Source organism: Cervus canadensis, chromosome 12, assembly GCF_019320065.1.
Source record: "Cervus canadensis isolate Bull #8, Minnesota chromosome 12, ASM1932006v1, whole genome shotgun sequence".
Taxonomy (NCBI): domain Eukaryota; kingdom Metazoa; phylum Chordata; class Mammalia; order Artiodactyla; family Cervidae; genus Cervus; species Cervus canadensis.
The window spans coordinates 52,207,502-52,224,313 of NC_057397.1; the positions used below are offsets into that span (position 1 = coordinate 52,207,502).

Consider the following 16,812-nt stretch of genomic DNA (forward strand, 5'->3'; position numbering starts at 1 on the left):
GTTGTTTCCATGTCTTGGCTATTGTGAATGGTGCTTCTGTGAACATCAGAGTGCACATATCTTTTTGAACTATAATTTTGTCTGGATATATGCCCAGGAGTAGGACTGCTAGATCGTACGGTAGTTCTGTTTTTAGTTTTCTGAGGAACCTCTACACTGTGTCCCACAGTGGCTTCACCAGCTTCCATTCCCACCAGCAGTGTACCCGGGCTCCCCGTGCTCCACATCCTCTCTGGCATGCTTTTGGTACACTTTTAATGATGGTCATGCTGACTGGCATGGGATGGTACCTCATTACAGTTTTGATTTACATTTCTCTAACAGTGATGTTAAGCATCTTTTCATGTGTCTATTGGCTGTCTGTATTTCTTCTTTGGAGAAATGTCTGTTTAGGTCTTCTTCCCATTTTTCAATTGGATTCTTTGTTTTTTGTTGTTGTTGAGTTGCATGAGAAGCTTATATATTTTGGAAATTAAGTGCTTGTTGGTTGTATTGTTTGAAAATATTTTCTCTCATTCTGTGGGTTGTCCTTTGTTTATGGTTTCCTTTGCTGTGCAAAGCTTGTAAGGGTCCATTTGTTTATTTCATTGTTATTTCTTCTGCCTAGGGAGACTGACCTAAGAAAATATGGGTACAGTTTGTGTTAGAGAATGTTTTGCCTATGATCTCTTCTAGAAGTTTTATGGTATCTTGTCTTATATTAAAGTCTTTAAACCATTTTGAGTTTATTTTTGTACATAGTGTTAGGGTGTGTTGTAGCTTCATTGATTTACAGCTAACTTTTCCAGCAACACTTGCTGAAGAGATTGTCTTTCTCCTGTTTTATATTCTTACCACTTTTGGTGAAGATTAATTGACCTTATGAATATGGGTTTATTTCTGGGTTCTTTATTCTGTTCCATTGATCTGTAGATCTCTTTTTGTGCTAGTATCACACTGTTTTGATCACTATAGTTTTCTTGTATTGTCTGAAGTCTGGAAGGGTTATGTCTCCTGCTTTGTTCTTTTTCCTCAGTGTTGCTTTGGCAATTGCTGGGGCTTTTATGATTTCATATAAATTTTAGTTTATTTGTTGTAGTTCTGTGGAAAATATCATGGGTAATTTGATAGAGATTGCACTAAATCTGTAGATTGCTTTGAGTAATATGGCCACTTTAACAATATTAATTTTTCCAATCCAAGAGCAAGATATATCTATTTCTTTGAATCATCTTCAGTTTCCTTTACTAATGTTTTATAATTTTCAGCATGTAAGTCTTTCACCTCCTTAGGCTTTTTCCTGAGTATTTTATTTTGGGGTTGTGATTTTAAAAGGTAGTTTTTAAAAATTTTCCCTTCCTGATATTTCATTGTTGGTATAAAGAAATGCAACCAATTTTTATATGTTAATCTTATGTCCTGCTACCTTGCTGAATTCATTTATCAGTTCTAATAGTTTTTTGTGTGGAATCTTCAGGGCTTTCTATATATAGTACCATGTGATCTCCATATAGTAACAGTTTTACCTCTTCCAAATTAGAACCTTTTATTTCTCTTTCTTGTCTGACTGCTGTGGCTAAGCATTCCAAGAGTAAATAAAATAGAAATGGTGAGAGTGGGTATATCTTTGTCTTGTTACATATTTAAGCTGAAAGCTTGCAGCTTTTCACTGTTAAGTATTGCCTATGGGTTTGTCATAAATAGCTTTTATTATGTTAAGATATATTCCCTCTATACCCACTTTGACAAGAGTTTTTTATCATAAATGGATGTTGGATTTTGTCAGATGCTTTTCTTTTCCTGCTTCTAATGAGATGACCATGTGGTTTTTGTGTCCTTTTTGTTGATGTGGTTGATATCACGTTGATTGATTTGCAAATGTTGAGCCATCCCTGTGAACTTGGGATGAATCTACTTAGTTGTTCTGTGTGATCTTTTTTATGTGTTGTTGGTTTCCATTTGCTAGTATTTTGTTGAGAACTTTTGCATCTGTCTTAGAGATATTGGTCTGTAATTTTCTGTTTTAATGTTATCTTTGTCTGGTTTTGGTGTCAGCATAATGATGACTTCATAGAATGTCTTTGAGAGTGTTCCCTCCTCTTCAGTTTCTTGGAAGAGTTTCAGAGGATTAGTAGAAGTCCTTTATATGTTTGGTAGAATTTGCCTGTGAAGCCATCTGGTCTTAGACTTTCGTTTGTAGAAAGTTTCTTTAGTACAGATTGTATTTCACTTTAGTGATTGGTCTGTTCAACTTGCCTATTTCTTTTTGATTGAGTTTTGGTTCTTTTTGATTGAGTTTTGGTGGGCAGTACATTTCTAGAAAGTTGTCCATTTCTTCTAGGTTGTCGAATTTGTTGACATGTAATTGTTCATAGTATTCTTTTATGTTTGTTTTTCTTTTTTGAATTTTTGCAGTATCCGTTGATATTTCTCCTCTTTCATTTCTTATTTTATGTGGGTTTTCTCTCATTTCTTCCTGGTGAACATAGCCAGAAGTTTGCCAGTTTTGTTTACTCTTTCAAAGAACCAACTCTTGGTTTTATTGATTTTATTTCCTTTCTGATCTTTATTATTTCCTTTCTTTTGCTGAGTTTTTGTTTGTTCTTTTTCTAATTCTTTTAGGTGGTAAGTTAGGTGGTTTATTTGAGATTTTTCTTGTATTTTTAGGAAGGCCTATATCTAAGGACTGTTCTAATAACTGCTTTTGCTGTATCCCATAGATTTTGTATGGTTGTGTTTTGACTGTCATTTGTCTCAAGGTGTTTATTTCCTTTTTAATTTCCTCATTGACCCATGGCTTTTTTAGTAGTATGTTTAGTCTCCATGTAATTTTTTTTCCCTCATTTGTTTTCCTGTGGTTGATTTCTACTTTCATGCCATTGTGGTCAGCAAAGATGCTTGAGATAATTTTTATACTCATAAATTTGTTGAGTTTTGTACCCTAGTATATGGGCAGTTCTAGAGAATGTTCCATGTCTACTTGAATGTGTATTCTGTATTTTTTGGATGTAATATCTTAAAAGTATTTTGGATGTAATATGTTTAAAATTGCCAAATTCAGACTTAAATTGAGGAAAGAAGGGAAAACCACTAGACCATTCAGGTATGATCTAAATCAAATCCCTTATGATTATACAGTGGAAGTGACAAATAGATTCAAGGGAATAGGTCTGATAGAGTGCCTGAAGAACTATGGATGGAGGCTTGTGACATTGTACAGGAGGCAGTGATGAAGACCATTTCCAAGAAAAAGAAATGCATAAAGCAAAATGGTTGTCTGAGGAGGTCTTACAGATAGCTGAGAAAAGAAAAGAAGTGAAAGGCAAAGGAAAAGAGGAAAGATATACTCATCTAAATGCAGAGTTCCAAAAAATAGCAAGGAGAGATATGAAAGCCTTCCTCAGTGATCAGTGTGAAGAAATAGAGGGAAACAATAGAATGGGAAAGGCTAGAGATCTCTTCAAATTACAGATACTAAGGGAACATTTCATGCAAAGATGGGCACAATAAAGGACAGAAATGATATGGACCTAACAGAAGATATTAAGAAGAGATGGCAAGAATACACAGAAGAACTATACAAAAAAGATAGCCATGATGATGTGATCACTTATCTAGAGCCAGACATCCTGGAATGTGAAGTCAAGTGGGCCTTAGAAGCATCACTACGAACAAAGAAAGCTAGTGGAGGTGATGGAATTCCAGTTGAGCTATTTCAAATCCTAAAAGATGATGCTGTGAAAGTGCTGCACTCAATATGCCAACAAATTTGGAAGACTCAGCAGTGGCCACAATACTGGAAAAGGTCAGTTTTCATTCCAATCCCAAAGAAAGGCAATGCCAAAGAATGTTTAAACGACTGCACAATTGTACTTGTCTCACATGCTAGCAGTGTTCAAAATTCTCTAAGCCAGGCTTTGATAATATGTGAAGCGTGAACTTCCAGATGTTCAAGCTGGATTTAGACAAACTAGAGCAATCAGAGATCAAATTGCCAACATCTGTTGGATCATCGAAAAAGCAAGAGAGTTCCAGAAAAACATCTACTTCTGCTTTATTGACTATGCCAAAGCCTTTGACTGTGTGGATCACAACAAACTGGAAAATTCTTCAAGAGATGGGAATACCAGACCACCTGACCTGCCTCCTGAGAAATCTGTATACAGGTGAAGAAGCAACAGTTAGAACTGGACATGGAACAACAGACTGGTTCCAAGTCAGCAAGGGAGTAGGTCAAGGCTATATATTGTCACTCTGCTTATTTTACTTCTGTGCAGAGTACATCATGAGAAATGCCAGGCTGGATGAAGCACAAGCTAGAATCAAGATTGCCAGGAGAAATATCAATAACCTCAGATATACAGATGACACCACCCTTGTGGCAGAAAGCAAAGAAGAAATAAAGAGCCTCTTGATGACAGTGAAAATGTTGGCTTAAAACTCAAAATTCAGAAAACTAAAATTTTGGCATCTGATCCCATCACTTCATGGCAGATTAGATGGGGAAACAGTGGAAACAGTGAGAGACTTTACTTTTTTGGGCTCCGAAATCACTGCAGATGGTGACTGCAGCCATGAAATTAAAAGACAGTTGGTCCTTAGAAGAAAAGTTATGACTAACCTGGACAGCATATTAAAAAGCAGAGACATTACTTTGCTGACAGAGGTCCATCTAGTCAAAGCTATGGTTTTTCCAGTAGTCATGTATGGATGTGAAAGTTGGACTATAAGGAAAACTGAGCGCCGAAGAATTGATGCTTTTGAACTGTGGTGTTGGAGATCTTGAGAGTACCTTGGACTGCAAGGAGATCAAGCCAGTCCATCCTAAAGGAAATCAGTCCTGAATAAAGATTGGAAGGACTGATACTGAAGCTGAAACTCCAGTACTTTGGCCACCTGATGAGAAGAATTGACTTCATTGGAAAAGATACTGATGCTGGGAAAGTTTGAAGGCGGGAAGAGAAGGGAATGGCAGAGGATGAGATGGTTGAATGGCATCACTGTCTCACTGGACATGAGTTTGAGCAAGCTCCAGGAGTTGGTGATGGACAGGGAAGCCTGGCGTGCTTCAGTCCATGGGGTTGCAAAGAGTCAGACATGACTGAGTGACTGAACTGATCTTGATAAGTACCAGTTAACTCTTAATTGTTCTATTGCGTCATTTAGGATATCCGTTGCTTTATTGATTTTCTGTCTAGAAGATCTGTAGATTGATGTGAGAGGGGTGGTAAAGTCTCCTACTGTTGATATTATTGTATTCCCATCAGTTTTCTCTTATGTCTGTTAGTATCTGTTTTCTGTATTTGGGTGTGCCTATATTAGGTGCTGACAGGTGTAAAATTCTCTTCTTGAATTGATTCTGATCCTTTTATCATTATATAGTGTCCTTCTTTATGGCCTTTGTTATGAAATTTGTTTTGCTTGATATAAGTATTGCAACCCCTGCTTTCCTGTCATTTCCATTTGTATGAAATACGTTTTTCTATCCCCTCACTTTCAGTCTGTGTCCTTTGCCCTACGGTGGGTCTTTTGTATGCAGCGTAATGTAGGCTCTTGTTTTTTAACCCAGTCCAGCATTCTGTGTCTTTTGATTGGAGCATTCAGTCCACTGACATTTAACTATGTATTTATTGCCATTTTAAACTTTGTTTTCCAGTTGATTCTGTGTTTCTTTGTTCTTTTTTCTTTCCTTTTTCCTTTTAGTGATTTGATTATTTCATTTTATGGTTGTGGTTCTCTTTTTGGTTTTTACGAATCTATGATTTGTGGTTACCCTGTTTTTCAAGTATGTAAACTGCTTCCTATAGTTTCCCATTGCTTTAGACAATGGGTTCAGACACATTCTTAAAAAAAGTCTGTCCATACATTTCCTTACTCTCTTCACCCAGTTTCCTTACTTTGCCTACCCACATTTTATCATTTTGATACCTTTTACATCTTTGTTTATGCTTTTGCTCTTCCTTGTGTTTATAATCACTTTCACAAATACATGCTTTTTCCTTTTCGACCTATATACTGGCTTAAGTGGTTTACTTTGCAGTTGTGATTTCCTTTTTCTTATATCTTCTTGCTTCTTTTCTATTTAGAGAAGACCTTTCAGTATTTCTTTTAGGATAGCTTCAGTATTGCTGTACTCTTTCAGTTTCTGCTTCTCTGAGAAAGTCACTCTCTCTCCTATTTTAAATGATAGTCTTGCTGAGTATTCTAGGTTGCAGATTTTTCCCTTTGAATTGGACATCTTGTTCTTGATTCTTACAGGTTATTGCCCATGCCAAATAATATCTTATTTCCCTGCTGCTTCAAATTAATCATATGTCTTTGCTGTTCTTCAGACATTTTCTACTTACATTTTTTTGTTTCTGTAGCATCATATAAAAGTGCATGTAATTTTCATTGTACCTTTACACTTTTGCACTTCATTTTCATTCACTTAATTAACTAATTAGCAAAATTAGTTTGCTCCAGTTTGTAATCTGATTTTGATTTCCTTTTATTTTGGACAGAATCCTTTAGTCTGGGCTTTTACAGGTTACAAGGAGCAGAGAAGACCTCTCATTATCTCAAGTCATAGATATTTATTGGGAACATATGTGGAGACTACACGGACTTGGGAAACAATCTGTTTAGATCTCAGAGAAATAGAAGATCATTCTACAAACAAATGCCTTTGCAAGTTAGACCTAAAAGAGAAGTGAAATTTTGTTTAGAAAAATAGAACACAATTATGACGACAGAGTATTCCACTTGTCCTGAGAATCAAGTGTCCCTTGCGGTGTTGTGCTGTACTGTTATTATCATCTTATTTGCTTTCCGTGCTCCTATCTGTTACTTACTTTATACTTCATATTATGATTTCTGCTTACTGTAGTCTCTCTGGGTATGTTTTTTGCTTCTCTTCTTTGCTGGCTGTATGAATGTGTTTATTGTTTATTTTTGGCATTTAGACTTAGAATTTTTTGTTTTTGGTCAGCCGTTATTCCGTGTGGGATGCACCTATCCAAAAAAAAAAAAAAGAAACCCCACATCTAACCATTTCATAAATCACTGGATAAAAGATGGTTTCCTTTTAGTTAATTATCTACCCTTGATTATGTTAGGAGAAGCCAAGGTGTGAGATCCTGCGGTTTGCCTACTTGGGTATAGGGAACCTTTTGTGGATTTTGAACTATCACTAGTCTGCTCATTGAAAGTGGTTTGCTTTCTATGCAAGTTTAAAACAGTAAGCAGGAGACTTCCAATTCAGTCTGGGGTGTAGGGACCTGGAAAGAATGTCATTCCGAATGTAACAACAAGAAAAGCCTGGATAATCTGTAAAATCATTACTTAAAAAAAATTTATCAGAGATCTGAGGTTACATGGCAACCAACAAGTTTGAAATAAAGGAAAAACAGGTACCACCAAGAAGAGATTGTATAGGAGAGCTGGTTCATCTGAGCATGTGAAGAAGAAAAGTTTACCGTATAAGTGGGTAAGAAGAATTCAACAAACCTCTAAAGGGCTTGGGGGAGCTAGCAAGAAGTATAGAACCCATGGGATTCACAGATCCTGTTTATGGACCTTGACCAGAGCCTGATGAGCAAGACTGGGGACAGGGGAAGATAGCGGGAAAGCAAGTAGCAAAAGCCTTAAGCTGATAAGGGAAGAACATCAAATCTTAGCATCTTAAGGGCTCAGAAGAATACCCACTGCAGCTGGGGGAAAATAAAAATAATTTTTAAAACACCATCCCTATGTCTGGGGAGGGGCAGGAAATCAACAGTAGACTATTAGGATTAGGATGCTTCTACCACTGAAGATGAGGCAGCACCACTGAAAAGGCTGAATATATATGAGCAAGAAAAAACTAGTAAACTTTAGTAAAAATTAGCAGAACTGAAACCAAAGAGGGTGGAGGTGGGGTGGGATTAAAAAACAAACAAAATAGCAGCATCCAAGAACTGTGGGGCAATAATCTAATAGTGTAACATACATCTAACACTGTAACAACATTGGTAGGTGAAATCCCACTTACCAAAATAGACCATATTCTAGGCAATAAGATGTCAAGAAATTTAAGAGTAAGAATCAAACAGAATTTTCTCTGACCATAACAGAATTAAATGAGAATAATAATTCTTTTCCTAGTTGAAGCTTCCATCTTGAACTAGGAGACGAGCAAACCAAATCCTAAAGCAAGTAGGAGAAAGGAAACTTACAAAGAGTAGAAATCTATGAAACTGAAAACCAAAAATAATAAAACCAGTGAAATCATAAGCTGGTCCTTTGATAAGATCAAGATAGATAAAATAGTAGGCATAGTAACCAAGGAAAAAGACAACATAGATTACTATATCAGGAATAAAAATCGACACATCAGTACAAGTCCAAAAGATACTAATGTGTAATAATGGGGTGTTAAAATAACTATTTTCATATATTTGACAGTTTAAGTGAAGCTAATTTCTTGAAAGACAAGCATTACCTCAGTTCACTCAAAAAGAAATAGAAAGCCTTATTAGTTACATCTGTTAAAGAGATTGAATTTACTGCTAGGAACCTTCTGACAAATCTCCAGACCTAGATTACTTCACTGGTATGCTATACCAAATGAAGAAAAAATACCAATTCTGTACAAACTTCCAGAAAATAAAAGAGGAAGAAACCCTTCTCAACTTGTTTTATGAGGCCAGTATTTACCCCTTTTATAGCAAGGATATGGCAAGAAAAGAAAACTGGAAAAAAAACCACCAGTATCCCTCATGAATATAGGTGCAGAAGTCCGCAATAAAACATTAGTAAATGAAGGCCAACCATAAGTAAAAAGGTTAATACATCATGACCAAGTAGTATTTAGGGAATTAATTCAAGGCTGATTCATCAGCATTCAGATATCAGCATAAATAAGCATATCATCAGACTAAAGAAGAAAACTATTTGACCATTCTAGTGGATGCAGAAAAAGAATTGACAAAACTTAGCATCCGTTAAATTTTTAATAAACTAGGAGTTGAAGGTAATTGCCTCCTAGAAAAACCTAGATTTAACATCGTACTTCATGGTAAAAAAAAAAAAAACAAAAAAAAAACAGTGCTTTCCCCTAAGATTGGTAACAGGCCAGGGTGTTTGCCCTCATTACTCCTCATCAGCGTCACGCTCAAACTCCGAGCTATTGCAGTGAGGCAAGAAAAAGTAGTAAAAGGTATAAATAATTATCAGGAGATTCCAAGAACGACCATGAGAAAAATGAAAACACTTTTTAGGTGTTAACTTAAAAGCAGTGTTTATATGCAGTTCCTTTCTCTACTCTTTTTTTTTTTTTCTCTTTTTTTTCTTTTTTTTTCCTCTTTTTTTTTTTTTCTCTACTCTTATATTGCAACTTTTGAATGGAATGATGTTTCTTTTCCTAATGTGGCCGCTGGCAATCTAATAAGTATCATACATCTTAAATGGTGTTAACTTTTTAATTTAGTTGTATGGATCTAGGATTTTAAAAACAAATTATAATAAACCGTCTGATAATTTACTGTGAGACAAAACATTCCCTTTAAATGAGATGATTTAGACTTCTATCTTTATGTAGTAAGAGTAGTTTATTATAATTTGTTTTTAAAACTCCTAGATACTTGGCTTTGAGTATATTTAAAGCATCCAGATCTTATTTAAGGAATAATTTGGTCACTTTCGAGGGGACAGATCCTCCAACTATTTGCTGAAACATATGTATCATAGAAAGCTATAAAACTGAAAGCAATAGAAATACAGTTGAAATTACAGAAAAAATGGAATTTGACAGTAAAACTTATGATAAAATGTAACATAAAAGTCCAGTTAGTTGGCGGTGATTTTGAAAGTAGACCTCACTTAGCTATTGATTCTCAGGAGCAAAGGGACGCAAAGAGAAGAAATAGTCCGTGAACGCTGTGTGCCTGTCCCCCCTTCTGTAGAGAACAAGCACTGGCCCCTCCCAAAAGCCCTATCCCCTGGCACTGCTGGGGCAACACAGATTGGGCGGGTGTCTCTGGATTCTCCTGTGGCCGATAGACTGGTGGAGAGCCACCTCACGGCTTTCCCGGCTGAACACAGGTCAGGTCTCCACCTTTCATTTTAACCCAACATTTTATTCTCTAGTCTGCTCTAAAACCCATGGAAGCAATTCGGTGTGTATTTTATGTTCTCTGTATTTGGTGTGATTTCTGTTACTTAGGCATTTTTAACTCTAGTAAACAGTATTTGTAATGAAAAATATTACTGCAACTTCTTTCCATTAAGAAAAGTATTCCTGTGGATGGAATTCAATTATGAGTCTCAATCTGATGAGTTTGTATTAAAATGAATTTCTTTAGCCATCAATATTGCAATAAAAATTTTAACATAATAAACATTCTTTACATTTTACTATAAATAGACAGTATGAAGTTAATAACATATAAACAGATCTGAATTTTGAACCCCAGCATTGTGGTTTTTCTGTGTAGCCTAGAACAGGTAACTCAAGCTCTCTCAAGTATCTATAAAGAGAGTGACAGCCTTGTGGGTTATTGAGGTTAATATTTATAATATGCCTGGACGTATAGAATGTGCTCATAAATCATAGTAGCTATTATTCTTGGTAGTTATTATTGCAAGTTAGCATTTGTAAACTTCATATTTGTATTGTGGCTTAAAATACATTCTCCTTATAAAATTGGTGCTTTATATTATGTTTTAAATAAGTTAGTATATATAGTGCAGTGGTTAAGAACATGGACTCTGGATTCAATGTCAGCTGCATAGCTTATTACCAGACTGACCTTGGGCAGGTTAACTGTCCTCAGCTTTAAGATAGACCTAACATTAGCACATTTCTCCCAGGGGCATTATGAAGAGGTAATGAGATTAGGTATGAAAAACGTTTAGAACAGTTGCTGACATGTAGTTCTGTGTGTCAGTTGTCATCATTATTATTAATTACAATAATTTGTTGTTGAGTAAATGATTTATTTTTGTTTTTGTTACTTTTGATTTTAGGTGAATCTTGGAAGCAACCAGTACCTGTTCTCTGTCATAGTGGATCCTAAAGAAATGCCCTGCTTCTGTTTGCGCCATGATGTTGATGCCCTGCTCTGGCAGCCACACTCCAGCAAACAAGATGATATGTGGGAGCATATTGCAACCTTCAATGCTTTAGGTATAAGCAAGCTCTTTGACAACCTTTGACGTTATATCAAAAATCAGTCTTTTTTTTTTTCTCTAAGTTTCTTTTTTTTGGTTTGTTTAAATTTGAGCTGTCCTAATTACAGTTGGATTGACTTGTGCTATAATTTGGTTGCTTGTACATAGTTGATGAATGTTAGTACTTTTGGAACAGTAGGACTAATTTGTTTTTATGTTTGTGCAGAAGATCAGCACAGAATAGAAATCAGAGTGTTTATCTAACCTCTTGAATCATTCTGATCAATTACTTGCTTATTCCAGCTAAGCTGTACAGTATTAGAGTATGAACAAGAGGCTTGGCAATACCCTACATGGAACTTGTATTCAGCTTTCTTCAGAGTAGTCTTCAGTAATCATAGAATTGCTCTAAGGTTAAAAAGCACATTAGGAGACATCTTTCATGGAACTTAAGTGTGAAACAGAGCCATTATAATGCAAACACTTAGGGAAAATGGTGATGCAGAAATGAAATTTATTCTGTAGGATAAAAGGGAAAATACTGGTAGGGCTTGAAACATTTTGAACTACATAATTGTAGACTTATGCAATAATTGATTTAATGTCAAAATACATTAGTATTATGTGGGAGAAATTTTTTATATGAATTAACCACAGCTATTGCTCTATTGAAAGGTTATTTTAAACTGCCAGCAGGAAGTAAAACTATGCATTTTGATTGTTATATATGCACAACCCTAATTATAGAAGATATTTTTTCAATTGTCCCTTATAGTTAGTAATATAGTCTGTTAAAGTGGTTAATTCAGACTCCAAATGGATTTTTATGACCTGAAATAGTTTGATTGAATAATATAGCCACATAATTTCTAGCCTTTCTACTAAAATTCCCGATTTTTTAAGTAAGAGGAAAGCTTTATCTTAATTTTCAGATCCTTCTTTTGTATCCCTAAATCCTAGTTGAGTGGAATTCTATTATGCTTGAGTTAAATCAACATTATATTAGATATGTAGTCTTGAGATGTTATATACATTATTTTGTCAAGATTAGCCTGGAGAGTTAATTCTAAGCTGTCAAATAGGTGTCTATGTCCTTCTACTTTTCCATCCTCAAGCCCTGCTTAATTTTTTTAAAAAACCAGCATTGATCTGCCTGTGCTCCTGGTTCCTCTGGTCATTCATTGTTTGGTGAGGTCTCAATTTATATTAATGTTATACTTCCTCTCTCATGTTTTAACATTCAGTAATCATATACCAACCTGAAAATTGCTGATTTATACTTTAGAATATAAAAGCCCTTTTAAGCTCTAAAGTTTTAAAAGATTGTTTTTTCAAAGTTTAATGAGTTTTCAAAGGCTATCCTAATGGAATTTTTAAATTAGATATTTGAATTTTCTTTTTGATTTTGTTTTGATCTAAAGGCTCTACTTCTGAGAGGTGAAGTACAACAAATCCTGTTATAGTGTTGATGTTGTTTATAAAAATACCACTGATAATACACAAAGTGAGAATGCATTATGCACACACTCCTGAAATAACTTTGTAATAACATCTCTAAACATTTTACCATTTATTTGGTAAGAAAAAAAAGATGCCATCTCTGTGATTTATGTACTCAGTTGTTAAATTGTCATTTAAAGATATTTTGGCATGTGTTTAATGTGTTAGATTTTGCTTTAATTATTTCTGGAAGTTATATGGAAACCATGTTGTGCTTTTCTTGAAGAGATGAATGAAACACTTGTTCCTTAAGAATTAGTGCTTTATTTTTGCACCATTTGGGAAAGATTGATTGTGGCTAGTCATTAATGGTTCAGAATTTTAACTATTGTTGAATATCTGTGGTGTATATTTTTAGTCATTTCAATTTGTAATAAAATTAAGGAAATAGTAAATGTTAAATCACCATTTTTTCCCCTTCTGTTTAATATATAGTTTTTCTTTTTTTGTCTCATATTTCTTGGCAGGCTATGTCCAAGCATCGAAGAGAGACAAAAAATTTTTTGCCTGTGCTCCAAATTACTCCTATGCAGCCCTTTGTGAATGCCTTCGACGAGTGTTCATCTACCGCCAGCCCGCTCCCATGTCCACTGTACTTTACAATAGGAAGGAAGGCAGGCAAGTAGGGCAGGTTGCTAAGCAGCAAGTAGCAAGCCTAGAAACCAATGATCCTATTTTAGGCTTTCAAGCAACAAATGAGAGATTATTTGTCCTCACTACCAAAAACCTCTTTTTAATAAAGGTAAACACAGAAAATTAATTACTCCAACACGTTGGCGTCTCGGTACTGCTAAAGTATTCAGTGGTAGCTGGAAGGCTGAGCAGTTTTGCTATAACCTGTTAAGTTTTACTGTGTTAAATAAAATTACCTGGTATGAATTTTTTAAAGGATGTTGGAAATATATTTGCAATTATGGGTCTATAAACGCTATGGAATGAAGCTGCAAATTTAGAGAAAACAGCTTCTGTAAAAAATGTAAAGATAATATTAGCAAGTATAATTTTTTAAAAAACAGGCTAGAATCTCAACTTTTATATGAAAGATGTACAGTTCACTGTTTAAACAAAAATATTTATCATGTATTCTGTTCGCTGATACAGTTTCTACTTCTATACCTATAGGATAATAGTTAATTCTTGTATATAATGTTAAATGGACCGAATAGCTAGTGTAGAGGGGGATATATAACGGGTACAGCAGGTCTAATATTGTTTAAGTTTGTTGAAGAGACCTGAGGTGTTTTTTCAAAGTAAGTATAGCTTTATTTTAACTTTTATAAATCCACTTGGTCTTCCACAGAATAGATAGAGATGATAGGTTCTACAAAGTGTAGCTCTTACCATTGCCATATAACAAACCACTCAAAAACTTAGTGGTTTAAAACAGGATGTTTTATAATTTGTCATGGTTCACTGATTTGACTGTCTGTGTTCTGCATGGCCTCTCCTCCCCCAGTAAGCTAGACTGTGTTTTTTTCCCATAACAGAGAAAACATTACGAGAGCAATTCCCTAATGCACAAGAGTTTATCAAGCCTGTACTTGCATCTTATTTGCTCATCTTCAGTTGAACAAAGCAAGTAGCCAAGTCTAGAGTCAGTGTGAGGTGAGCATACAAGGGTACAGATAGCAGGTGGAATGACACTGGAAGCCGTTAATGTAACAGTGTACCATACAAATTATAATTTATCCTTGTAGTTCTCCCTGTAGTGCTGCAGTTAAAAAAGTAATCATATTTATACATTAAATATGTCTTGCCATGAATTTTAGTTTCTTACATTATTTTCTTGGATTTTTTTGGTGTGCATTTACCTGGGAAATTGTTTACTTTTAAACCGTTTTTGTATGCTTCTTACATAAATGTCAAATTAACTTTTACAATAGGAGAATTGAGATTTTAGTATGAGACAGACAGTAAAGAAAAGAGATACAAGATTGGAAACATTTGTTCCTAACATATCTCTTGCTTATCTAGACAAGTGTTTGGCTGGATTAAATTTTAGTGAAAGAAGGAAAAATAAGTTTGAGAGACAGAAAGGGAGGGAAAAGATGGGGATTACTTTCATGTTTCAGCACTTTGTCAGAATGCATTTTCCTGGAGAGAAGTATTGGGATACTTGCTACAAAGTTGGGGAAAGGCCTAAGAACTTGTAGACAGTGGAGTCCTAATAGTACTTTTTTTTTTTCTAATAGTACTTTTAATACTAGGAAAGAGACAGACTAAATCACTATCAAGCACCATGAGATCATGAACAGAGAGGGAAAAAAAATGTATGGCTGGACCAAAAAACTGGTGATATTTCCAGAATTTTTTAGTTTAATTGTCAAATTCAATGAAATTATTATTTAGATGGTGAACTATTAAAAGCTTTTGTTATGTGACAGATTTAAGTTTTCTTTAAATACTCTTAGGGAATTTAAGAAAAATACAGATTAATGTGGTGCTTAATTAACCATGTGACTATATATATAAATATATGCAAATTTCCATATGGTCGTCAATTTTCTTCCCTTTGTATATGTTATTTTTAACATGATTAATGTTGAATTGACACCTATCAGGATTATTCGTCCTAAATATTTTTGCATATTGGTCTGTGTTGAGTCATAGGGCTAGAGCACTGATTCCAAGCCATGTTTTCTCAAAATGTTTCAAGAATTCCACAAACATTTAACTTAATTTAGACAATGTTTTAGCATTTAAATGAAGTATATACAAGTGCTATGAATGTAGTACCTTGTGTTTTACTGATTTTACCATAAATTATAAATGGGAATTTATAAACTATTTGATAGTAATAAAATAATATTGTGTTTTTCATATGGAGTCATTTAACAGTATTCATTATATCAACATGTTTAATAGGCATCAGCATGTACAAAAACATATTTTCAGTGCTAAGAATAATACAGTGTTAAGTTAAAAACAAAAAGTCTAGTAATTTCTAGGTGAAGTTTCTCTTTGAATGAAAAAGTAGATGGGAGATTTGTGGAGCTGTTGTATTTGAAAGACATTTAACCAGGGATGGAACCTATACAAGAACAGACAAAAGAGTTGCCAGTGGAAAGGGTCAGAAAGAGGACAGTAAAGTTAAGAAATTAACCAAAGGAAAGGGTCATAAGAGACTACTGTGAACAATTTATAACACCAAGACTGAATCATGAGGAAATAGAAAATCTGAACAGACCATTTACTAGTAGAGAGTTATCCAAAACCTCCCAACAAAAGACCAGGACCAGATGACTTCACTGATGAATTCTGGTGAACATTTAAAGAATTAATACCAATTCTACCCAAACTCTTCCAAAAAGTAGAAGAGGAGGGAACCCATCCAAACTCATTTGAGATGGCCAGCATTACCCTGATACGAGAACTACACCAGGATACCATTGTTATAGCCACGCTTTCCAGGAAACAGACTCAGAAGGACAATGCAGATAGTGCAGTGTAGTTTATTACACTGGCGGGCCCAAGGCAGAGTCTCCTCTTAGCCAAGGACCCCGTCTGGCATTTGTGAAAATCTTTTATACCCCATGTGTACGTGTCCAAGCCCACCACCTACCCCATGTGTACATGTCCAAACAGTCAATAGTCAATAAGCCCGCAGTTACATTCCAACCAGTTAATAATCGATAAGCCTGTGATTACATCCTGATAAATACAAAAAAAAGTTTATGACCTGTCCGGAGACAGGGGTGATTACGGTATGCTTCCTCTTAGGCAATGAGTAGCCTGGATGTGATCTTCAAGGTTTCCCTGTCTGGAGGGGGTCTTATCCTTCCATTGTCATTCCCACAGGCACTAAGCAGAGAGTTCAGAGTCCACTGGAGAGGTGGCACCCAGCCGGCACGGACAGGCCTGAGATGGAGTCCAGGCCCTATGAATTCCTTCTTCATTCCCCCCTCTTGATGCTCTTAGTTTCCATAACGAGCATCACTCATTGAGATATATTGTACCTTAGCCCTCCTGTCACCCACATGAGAGAATGCTATCAACCTCTGGGTTACAAAATTCACAAGGCATTGTAGGAAGCAGGGCCCACAGAGCAGTATGATTAAGATTACTATAACAACAGTACAATGGTTTTCCACCAGTCTCCCTTTACCCAGGAGAGAACTGAAGTCCAAAAGGGAATATTTTCATTAGACATGGCTTTCACTTGATTTTGCATATCCTTCAAGGCAGTAGATACATTTCCAGACA

General features: G+C 35.3%; 1 protein-coding gene across 1 annotated transcript in view; it reads left to right on the forward strand.

Moving 5' to 3' along the window:
* NUDCD1 (NudC domain containing 1) overlaps window positions 1-15,429 on the forward strand; it is an 89,674-nt gene extending 74,245 nt beyond the window's left edge. The window contains exons 9-10 of the mRNA XM_043483733.1: window positions 10,966-11,125; window positions 13,077-15,429. Of these exons, the coding sequence (XP_043339668.1) occupies window positions 10,966-11,125; window positions 13,077-13,369 (453 nt within the window). The 3' untranslated portion in view covers window positions 13,370-15,429. The remainder of the gene's footprint in view (window positions 1-10,965; window positions 11,126-13,076) is intronic.
* Window positions 15,430-16,812: the final 1,383 nt, after the last annotated feature.